The following is a 10,190-nucleotide window of genomic DNA, read 5'->3' as shown; positions in this document are numbered from 1 at the left end:
CTCAAATTAGACTTGTTGAATAAATGAGGCATATGTGAGTAAACATCTACTCTGTACTCCTCTTAAGGCCCAGATGCATGACTTCTGGCCCAGAAGTTTCCAGATCTGAAGTGGAGGGTTCCCATCAAGGTCTCCTATAGAACCCTGGCCCCACCCTGGCTCCTTCCCCTTCTCCAGGCTAACTGAAGTTTCAAGGTCAAGGGGAACCTTTTGCCAGTACAAGTAGGTAAACTGGGAGGGCAGGGGATTTGCATTCACCCAAGCCTACATTGGTGAGTCAAGAGAAGAAAGCTAAGTCATTTCTGGGCCTGGAGTGTGTGGGCCACCTCAGCCCCCTTTCTCTGCTTATTTTAGTTGTATTCTCCGCCCTCTACCTCTGAGTCATGCTGACAACTTCCCTCCTTGCCTCCAGCCTCCTGACCACCGCTCAGTTTACTTGCTCCCTCAGCACCTTGGTCCAGCTGTTCCCCCGGTAGCTCAGGAGCTTGGAGGCCCACGTCTGACCTTCCAGTCATGACTGAGACTAGGACATCCTTCCTCCTGTTGATGGGTAAGTCAGGGGCACCAGTGAAGAGGGATGAGGGTTTTGGGTTCCAGGTAGGGAGAGAGCTGAGAATGCATATGTTTTGGACTCAGATGTTAGGGGAAGGATCTAGAGTTACATAGGGTTTGGGATCTGGATTTTGTGGGAGAGGATATTGGGGACCCAATTTTAGGGGAGTTCAAGAGATGCTGGAAGAGAGGCCAGTTGCCTGGACAATCCCTAAATTTCTCAAGTAGGTAGAACAAGTCATCTTGTGCTCTCTGCATGGGGTCCCCTTGACCCCAAGTTTTCCTGGATTCTCCCTAGAGGTGGGGAAGGAGGTTATTTAGAGCTTGGGTGTTGCTTTGCAGAAATGGAGAACTGAAACTTGCCAGCAGATCAGTGGGTGAAGAGCTGTCTTTGGACCACCTGAAGGAGGGAAGAGGGCTGAGGGAGGCCTGAGCCTGGGGGTCTGGAATACCAGGAGCCACTGGGGCATTGGGCCTAGAGGAGAGAGTAGAGACTGGGGCTGGGGAGATGGAGCAGGAGGAAGACCCTTTTCCAAAGTTTCTCTTCTCACCCTCCTCCCCAGCCTTGGCTTCCTCCCTCTGCTTCAACTTGGACACTGACCAGCCAACAACCTTCTTCATAGACAGTGCTGGGTTTGGATCCAGTGTCGTTCAGTATGCCAGCTCCTGGTAAGGGCCTGGTGCTGGCTGGCCTTCGGCTTTCAAGAGCTCCTCTCCTGTGCAGGGTCCTGTCCCTCCCTCGACCCCTCCCTTCATTCAGAAACCCTCCTGTCTGTCTAGTGTGGCAATTCTTCCAAGGCTATAAGTTGGACTGAAAGCAGGTACTACCTTGCCATCTCGATAATCACAGCTAACATTTATCAAGCACTTGCCAAGCACTGAGCACCCTGTATGTGAGCACTGATTTAGTCCTCACAAGGACCTTATGACATAGAAAACAACAACCCAGCAAGTATTTATTGAGTTCCTACTACTATATGTCTCAGGAGCCAGGCATACACCAGAGAATAAATGGACAAAAATCCCTCCTGTGTGGAATTTAAATTACTAATCTCCACCTTCCAGATGAGGAAACTGAGGCACAGGGAGGTGAAGCAAAATTGCCAAGTGGCAGTATGGCTCCATGTCCACAATCTTAACTGAAGTATTCTTTGACCCCTGCAGGGTGGTTGTTGGAGCCCCCCAGGAGATAAAGGCTGTCAACCAAACAGGCGGCCTCTACCAGTGTGACTACAGCACAGCCATGTGTGAGCCCATCCACCTGCAGGGTAAGTCACTGTCCCGCCCTGGGACCCAGGGCCAGCTTTCCATGCTCTGGGGCCCTGGTGGGGTACAGGAGACCCACTTCCTAGCTTTGGCTCTGTCTGCAGACTGTCACCCTCAGACAGGCTTCTGAGCCCCTCAAGTCATCCCTGCCTGTCACACACCTGCACCCCAACAGCTCCATCAAGACCTGAAAGCCCCCTTTATGCGTCCTTGTTTTCCAAGGTTGAGGGACCCCTGTGTAGACCTCATACAGCCTCCTGTCCTGAGGGTAACCATTCTCATATCTACTCCTCAGTTCCCCCAGAGGCTGTGAACATGTCCCTGGGCCTGTCCCTGGCAGTCTCCACTAACACTTCTCAGCTGCTTGTGAGTTGCCCTGGGTCACAGCAGTGTCCTGAGGGAAGGAGTGGGGACCTGGGGCTGCTGGGGTCTTGTGGAGAGTGGACATCCTGGGATAAGAAGGTGGAACAGAAGAAGGAGTAGTCCCTTCCACAAGGTTCCTCTTTCCCTAGGCCTGCGGCCCCACTGTGCACCATGCATGCAGGGAGAACATGTACTTGACTGGGTTTTGTTTCCTGCTGGCCTCCCACTTACAGCAGGCCCAGAGGCTCCCAGCTGCCCTGCAGGGTGAGTGCTTGGGGCTACTGGGTCCTTGAAGGAACCCACCCACATCTTATTGGGAGTCCAGTAGGGCCATAGACACTGTTGTCAGAAGTGGATAAAAAAAAGGTATCTGGAAAAAAAATGTACTGGATGGTATAGTGGTTCCAAACATGGGCTGGGGAGTCACTGCCTGCTTTCATACCCTGCCCCTTCACCATCCTACTGCAGGATCTTACCCTCTCTGAGCTTCAGTTTCTTTGTCAGGTGGGGATAATGACACACCCAACACTTACAGTAACACAGGGTTTAGCCTAGCGCCTGGCACATGGTGAGGGCTCAGTTAATGCCAGCTGCAATTTTTGTAGAAAGAAGGTAATTTATGTTCACCAAATGTATCCTGGGGTATAACCAATTGATTTGTGCAGCAGGCTGAGAAAGGGTGATAGGGGTGCAGACAGTTTGAGCAGTGTGCATGCCTGTGTGTGTATGTTTGTGTATATGTATATGCATGTGTATGTATGTGTGTGTATGCTATGTGTGTGTGCACCTTGAAGCACAGGGCCTTGCTTCCCTGGTGCTGATGGGGATGGGAGATGAGGAAGAACAGTGAGCTTTTCAGACCCAGCCCCCAGCAGGCTGAGGCCTCCTCCTGGTTTCACATTCACACTCAAGCCCTTGAGGAGACTGACACTGAATAAGGTGCCCTTCCAGCACCTCCCAGTTTCTATCAGAATGCCTAGGATATCCACTCCCTCTGGTGGCAGTTCTCTGGGGCAGAAAGTGGAAGCTGAGAGATAGGAATAGCATGGTGTCTCATCTCGGAGAGCTAGGAGAGCTTCCTCTCCTGAAGACAGATTCTGCATTCACTCAGGAGGGACTGGGGAACTGTATTTAAGCCAACAGAATAAGGCCTATTGCGTGGCTGTTGCCAGTGGTGAAATACTTAACAAAATTACAGTTTGGCACTGACTGACCCTGGCCAGGGGTTGGAGCAGGATCCTTTCTTTGCTGGATTAGAGGGATGTTGGGGGAAGAGATGGGGTAATGGTTAGTGGGAGGGGCGCAGTGGAGGGTAGAACAAGGGACCCCAGCTTCTTACCATCTGGATTGGAGGGATTTTCACTTTTTTATCAGCCAGGCTGGCAGAGCAGATGTGAGCAGCTGAATCACAGATGTAGCCTCGTTAGAGACTTTAGGAGATTGAAGGGCCTTGCTTCAGGCAGGGAAGCCCCTGGGGGGTGGCTGAGTTCTTGTGCCCAGAAGCCTGTCATCTCCTTTCCCAGAGTGCCCGAGGCAGGAGCAGGACATTGCGTTCCTCATTGATGGATCAGGCAGCATCTCCTTCACTGATTTTGCCAAGATGTTGAATTTCGTGAAGGCTGTGATGAGCCAGTTCCAGAGGCCCAGCACGCAGGTATGCCCTCAGGCAGGGGGGAGGTGAGTGTGCGGGGCCCCCTGGGGCAGCTGTGCACGTGCGTGGGCACTTCTAGCGAAGCAGCCTGGCCACAGCACTGCACCCTCCACCCTGCTTCTCTCAGTTCTCCCTGATGCAGTTCTCCGATAAATTCCGGGTGCACTTCACTTTCAAAGACTTCATGCGCAGCTCTGACCCTCTAGGCCTATTGGATTCTGTACTTCAGCTGAGAGGGTACACTCACACAGCCACAGCCATCCGAAGGGTCATGTGAGTCCTGACTTCTCCCAGGCCCTTCCCCAAAGCATCTGGTTTTCCTCTGGACTTCATTTGTTCCCATGACAATGGGACAGGTGGGGACTGAAATGCAGCCTGCAGTCTCCTCACCAAGTTGGGGGCCTCTGGGTGGCCTTTTTCACAAAGGCATCAGGGGCTAGCTCAGTTCTGTTCCCAGGCCTCTGGACCCTCCTCTTCCCTGACAGAAACCAACTGTTCACTGCTCCCAGTGGGGCCCGGAAGGATATCTCCAAGATCCTCATCATCATCACTGACGGGCAGAAACAAGGTGACCACCTCAAATATGAGGAGGTCATTCCTGAGGCCGAGGCAGCAGGGATCATCCGCTATGCAGTCGGGGTACGATATGGGGATGCCCTCCCTTTGCTTCCTCTTAAGGGAACTTCCCTTTCAAGGACAGAAACCACAGCTCTGTCAGCTTTTTACTGCATTCAGGATGAAAACTCTGTTTCAGCCTGGGGGAACTGATCCTTCTCACTAAACTCCTTGGTGTTGTCTGAGCCTCATTTTCCTCCCCTGTACACTGGGTGCAGTAACACTGACTTGTAGGGTCAGTAGTATTATGATTATTATATTGTATATGGTATATTATATACATAATATAATTGCATATGTATATTATAGAATATTATAATTATTATAAAATACTGACCTTGGAGGCTATCAGCATCCAACACATGGAAGGCATAATAGATTTATGATTATTTTCACTGAGTTGGTCTTTGTTGGGGACAGGTGGGATTGGCTTTTCAAAATACTCGTTCCTGGAAAGAATTAAATGATATTGCATCGAAGCCCTCCCATGAACATATATTTAAAGTGGAGAATTTTGATGCTTTGAGAGACATTCAAAACCAATTGAAAGAGAAGATCTTTGCCATTGAGGGTAAGTCAGAGATGGAACTACGTGCTCCAGAAACCCATACCCATAAATGCTTTTCTGTCTTGAACCTGGTCTCCAACATCACGGGCACCAAACCCTCCATTTGGGTATTAGTCTCCAATATTAGATCCTTTTAATGCTGAGGTGTCCTTCTTGGACCAGGAAAAGCCTGTCTTTCCCCCTGGAAACCAGGTGTCCTGCCTTCCCCCAGGTACACGGACAATAAGCAGTAGTTCCTTTGAACTGGAGATGTCCCAGGAGGGCTTTAGCGCTTTGATCACGCCTGTGAGTGGAGCCCCTTTCAGGACACTAATGTAGGATGAGGGAGAGGAGGGAGGAGGGAAGGTAAGGGTGGGTGTCAGATGGGTAAGTGGAGTTGGTGGCGTTGCTGTGGAATAGCCTGTCTTCTTGCCCCAGTGTGCTGAGCCCTGGAATCCTTTCCCCCTAGGATGGACCAGTTCTGGGGGCTGTGGGGAGCTTTAGCTGGTCTGGAGGTGCCTTCTTGTACCCCCCAAATATGAGGCCTACCTTCATCAACATGTCTCAGGAAAATGTGGACATGAGGGACTCTTATCTGGGTGAGAAAAGACTGTGGCTAGGAGGACAGGTGGGAGGTGGGCTGCCTGGGAAGGGCAGGGACCCTGGGACTGGGAGGGGAGCCTTTGTGCTGAGGCCCGGCCCCCTCAGGTTACTCCACAGAGTTGGTCCTTTGGAAGGGTGTGCAGAGCCTGGTCCTAGGCGCCCCCCGCCACCAGCACACCGGGAAGGTTGTCATCTTCACCCAGGTGTCCGGGCAATGGAGGCCGAAGGCTGAAGTTACAGGGACCCAGGTTGGGTGTGGAGGAAGCCAGTGTGGAACGTGAGGGTGGCAGGGGCTCCAGGGGTGGACAGGGAGGAGAAGAGGGGGATTTGGGGCCCATGTGGAGAGGTCTGAGTGGTGGAGAGAGGCAGGCCCTGGCTCAGAAGGGGCAGGCAGGATGGCTTCAGGCTCTGCCTTCAGGTTGGCTCCTACTTCGGGGCCTCCCTCTGCTCTGTGGACGTGGATGGAGATGGCAGCTCTGACCTGGTCCTCATCGGGGCTCCTCATTACTACCAGCCGACCCAAGGGGGTGAGGTGTCTGTGTGCCCCTTGCCCCAGGGGGTGAGTGGCTGATGGGGCCTGGACTGGGTATTGGGTGGGGGTTGGGTGTGGGGTGGGGGTTGGCCAGGTTAGGGCCTGACACTGGTTTTGTTCTGCAGAGGGCTAGGTGGCAGTGTGAGGCTGTTCTCCATGGGGTGCAGGGCCAGCCCTGGGGCCGCTTTGGGGCAGCCCTGACAGTGCTGGGGGATGTGAATGGGGACAAGCTGACGGACGTGGCCATCGGAGCCCCGGGAGAGCAGGAGAACAGGGGTGCTGTCTACATATTTCATGGAACCACAGAATTGGGCATCAGCCCCTCCCACAGCCAGGTGAGGCCAGGTCACAGATCTTGTTATTACAACAGTCTCCTCCTTGCTTCTCCCTGTCTCTCACACTGCCACGTGGAAAGTTCTTTTTTACTTTATCTTACCTCTGCCCAGCACTGGGCCCTTTGTAAGCAGCAAACAAAACCTGTGGAATTTGAGAAACAGAAACATTAACTGATATGTTCCCATCTTTGTACAGGAGCTTTTGAGTTGGTTTCCCACCCAGGGCCTTTAACTCCCCAGCAGCTTTACAAGGTACTTAGGCCAGGCACTAGCAAGTCCATTTTAGAGATGAAATCAGGGGCATGGAGAACGTAAGTAACTTGACTTGTCCAAAGTTTAGAGTGAATCAGGAATGGTGATGAGGGAGGTTCCATCTCCTGACTTCTAACTCAGTGCTCAGTATCTCTTGGCGGCTCCTGTTGCCAATCAGTTTAGGCCTGGCTGCCTCAGTCTGCCTGTCCACATACCCCTTTGTGTTCCTGGTTGCTACATGACTTTATTCTCTCCCACCATCAGTACTCCTGCCAAATGCCCATCTAGGCAGGAGCCCTCCACCCACTAAGACAGTGCTACTTGAGAAGGGAGGGCTACTCCCCTGGCAAAGTCAAGGAACACTCCAATTAAAAAATGTGCAAAGGACCTGAATAGACATTTCTCCAAAGATGATATACAAAGGACCAATATGCCCATGAGGAGGTGTTCAACATCATTAGTCATCAGCAATTCAAGACCACAAGGAGATACCACTTCACAACTGCTAGGATGGCTAGAATAAAATAGATAATAACAAATGTTAATGAGGGTATGAAGAACTGAGAACCTTTAAACATTACTGGTGGGAAGGAAAAATGGTAAAGCTACTTTGGTGCAGTCTGGCAGTTACTCAAAAGGTTAAACATTGAGTTATTGTGGAATCCAGCAGTTCTATCCAAGAGAATTGAAAACATATGTCCACACAGAAAGTTATAAGTGAGTGTTCATAGTGACATTCATAATAACCAAAAGGTGGAAACAATCCAAATCTCCACCAGTTGATGAATAGATGAGTAAAATGTGGCATACCTATACAGTGGGATATTATTTGGCCATGAAAAGAATGATGTACAAACACAAGCTACAACAAGGATGAACAATGAAAACAGGTGAAAGAAAACCAGTCAAGAAAAACCACATATTGTATGATTCTATTTATATGAAATGTCCAGAATAATAAATCCATAGACACAGAAAGTAGATTAGTGGTTATCAAGGGCTAGGAGGTGCAGGAAAATGAACATGGGGTGACTACTATGGGGTAGGGAGTTTCTTTTTGGGGTGTTGGAAATGTTCTAAAATTGATTTGATGATGGCTGCATAATTCCATGAACAGCCTAAAAGTCATTGAGTTGTACACTTTAAAAGGATATATTGTATAGTATGTGAAGTGTGTCTCAAAAGTTGTTAGGAAAACAATGTCAAAAAAGATCCCTGTAGTTCTGTCACTTCTCAGGTATGTCATCTTGGTCATTAGTCACTTATCTGTGCTTGTTTTTTTCCATCTGTAAAATGGTGATAATAATAGAGTCAATGTCATCGAGCTGCTGCTGTGAGGATTAAATGAGTTAGCACATCTAGAGTATGTATAGAATACACATACACATTTGTGCCTGGCACATAACAGGTGTTATATTATCATAATCGATTATTGTTAATACAGTTTAACAACTGAAGGAGTTCTAAAGAACTCAAAACTTTAAGAAGAGTGTGAAAAGCTTTGTTGAGAATAACAAGAGCCTACTTGTCATGAAACTGTATTCAGTGCACAAACTTAACTCCCCTTGCTGCAGCAGCTTAGAGGCCTGTCTGTGTAGACCCTGAACTGCAAGCATCACTTGAGATAATACCTCTAAGGCTTGACTCCAAGAGGGGACCTTTCCAGATGCAGTGGCCCATCATGATTGTCCTTCCTCTCTCTATGATGTGTCCTAGCCACATACTTGCCTGAGAAGGGCTTGCCTCCTTCCCCATGGGCCCACACAGCAACTTGAGGATATGGTGGCATCAGTTTCCCTGGGTGTGGGGCCCCTTGACTGTGCTTGTACTATCTCTACCCACCTCTTCCTTCCTAGACTTCCTTAGTAATTGGTAAATTACCCTTTCAATTTATTATTCCATCTCTTAATGTCTACCAGTCTTAGCAGTGCCCAGAGATTTAAAGGGGATGTTCTCCAAGGGATTGGTCATTATAGAAGCAATGGAAAAAAAAGAGAAAGGAGGTAAGGGCTGGAGCACAGAATCTGTGTGGATACAGTCACTTCTCATCCCCATGTGGTCTTTCCTTGCTCTCTGAAGAGACAGGGTGGCCACAGGGAAAAAACACAAGGCCTTGGGCGTGGGGTCAGAGGATCTGATTTCAGTACTTAAAGGTTAAGTGGTTCTGGCACAGTGGGAGGTGGGGCTGCATGTGCTCTGAAATCCCTACCTGCCCTAATGCTCATCAGAATCAGTGATTGACTGGTAGCTATCCACTGGGCCCCATGTGAAAGATGAGGAAATTGAAGTACAGTAAGAGTGAATCCTGGCCCAAGACCTTATGAGTTACAGGCAGAGGAGCCAGAATTGGAATCTGAGGCTAATTAGATGAATGAATGACAGGTCACCATGCCAGTCCTTTAATCTCCATTTCACTTTTATCTTAGGAATCTTTCCTTTCTCTAGTCAAAATTTCCCCACTCTACCTCCTCATTTTAGGGACATTTTGGCAAGAGATTTTCCACTACTGACTCTTACTGTGTCCCACATTCCTACCTCTCTGTTCCTCTTGTTGCTGATTTCCAACTTGTTTCCCTTACCCCCCAACCTAACCTGCCCTTCCCTCTCTGGCCAGAGGATTGCAGGTTCCCAGCTCTCTTCCAAGCTCCAGTATTTTGGGCAGTCACTGAGTGGGGGTCAGGACCTCACAATGGATGGACTGGTGGACCTGGCTGTAGGGGCCCAGGGGCACATGCTTCTACTCAGGTGAGAACAGTCTTCCTCAGACACTCTCCAGGTAGTCTTAAGTCTGCCTGGGACACTTCCCTTCCTCCCCCATCCCAGGTTGTCCCCTTAGAACTAAGGGCTTGTCCTCAACTCAGTGTTTTGCCTACAGGACGAGACCTGTGCTCAGGGTGTGGATGAACATCCGCATCATACCTGCAGAAATTGCCAGGTCTGTGTTTGAGTGTCAAGAGCAGAAACCCTCTGTCCGGACACTGGGTGATGCCAATGTCTGCCTTCACATTTATGAAAGTCCCAAGAACAAGCTGGGTGAGTCCCTTCCTCTCTGACCTAACATACCCTGACCCCTAGAGTTCCTCAGCCCAGGACTTCTGTCTCATGCCTTGCCCCTTGCCTACCTGAGGAGTTCCTGACTCTCTTAGCCCTCCCCATCCCCTACATTCCCCTACAGGTGACCTCCAAAGCTCTGTGACCTTTGACCTGACCCTTGACCCTGGCCGCCTGAGTCCCCGTGCCACCTTTGAGGAGACAAAGACCCGGAATCTGACTCGTGTCCGAATCCTTGGGCTGAGACAGTACTGTGAGACCGTGAAGTTGCTCTTCCAGGTAAAGGGGCCTCAGAGTCCTAGGGATGGAGCCATTCTGAGGCTGGGCAAGGAAGAAGTGGGGTGTGCTCTAGTGTTTGCCTTAGCACAGCACCTAGCATGTAGGTAGTGTTTTACATTTGTTAGCCAGATGAGTGAGTGAGTG

The 10,190-nt window shown here is 50.0% G+C and overlaps 1 protein-coding gene across 4 annotated transcripts in view; it reads left to right on the top strand.

Moving 5' to 3' along the window:
• Window positions 1-87: 87 nt before the first annotated feature.
• Window positions 88-10,190, top strand: part of LOC108403647 (integrin alpha-X) — a 28,594-nt gene continuing 18,491 nt past the window's right edge. The window contains exons 1-18 of one of the 4 annotated variants that reach the window (XM_037019535.2): window positions 88-222; window positions 449-550; window positions 1,116-1,221; window positions 1,717-1,820; window positions 2,114-2,184; window positions 2,331-2,445; window positions 3,705-3,835; window positions 3,960-4,105; window positions 4,318-4,471; window positions 4,868-5,018; window positions 5,227-5,300; window positions 5,464-5,593; window positions 5,703-5,845; window positions 6,016-6,156; window positions 6,255-6,464; window positions 9,331-9,461; window positions 9,592-9,749; window positions 9,892-10,046. In XM_037019535.2, the coding sequence (XP_036875430.1) occupies window positions 514-550; window positions 1,116-1,221; window positions 1,717-1,820; window positions 2,114-2,184; window positions 2,331-2,445; window positions 3,705-3,835; window positions 3,960-4,105; window positions 4,318-4,471; window positions 4,868-5,018; window positions 5,227-5,300; window positions 5,464-5,593; window positions 5,703-5,845; window positions 6,016-6,156; window positions 6,255-6,464; window positions 9,331-9,461; window positions 9,592-9,749; window positions 9,892-10,046 (2,157 nt within the window). In that variant the 5' untranslated portion in view covers window positions 88-222; window positions 449-513. Of the gene's footprint in view, window positions 223-412; window positions 551-1,115; window positions 1,222-1,716; window positions 1,821-2,113; window positions 2,185-2,330; window positions 2,446-3,704; window positions 3,836-3,959; window positions 4,106-4,317; window positions 4,472-4,867; window positions 5,019-5,226; window positions 5,301-5,463; window positions 5,594-5,702; window positions 5,846-6,015; window positions 6,157-6,254; window positions 6,465-9,330; window positions 9,462-9,591; window positions 9,750-9,891; window positions 10,047-10,190 lie in introns of those variants that run through there. The other 3 variants (XM_037019534.2, XM_037019536.2, XM_037019538.2) reach the window with 3 other exon arrangements.

This window comes from Manis javanica, chromosome 10 (assembly GCF_040802235.1).
Source record: "Manis javanica isolate MJ-LG chromosome 10, MJ_LKY, whole genome shotgun sequence".
Classification (NCBI taxonomy): domain Eukaryota; kingdom Metazoa; phylum Chordata; class Mammalia; order Pholidota; family Manidae; genus Manis; species Manis javanica.
This window is presented reverse-complemented; position numbering and strand designations above follow the sequence as displayed.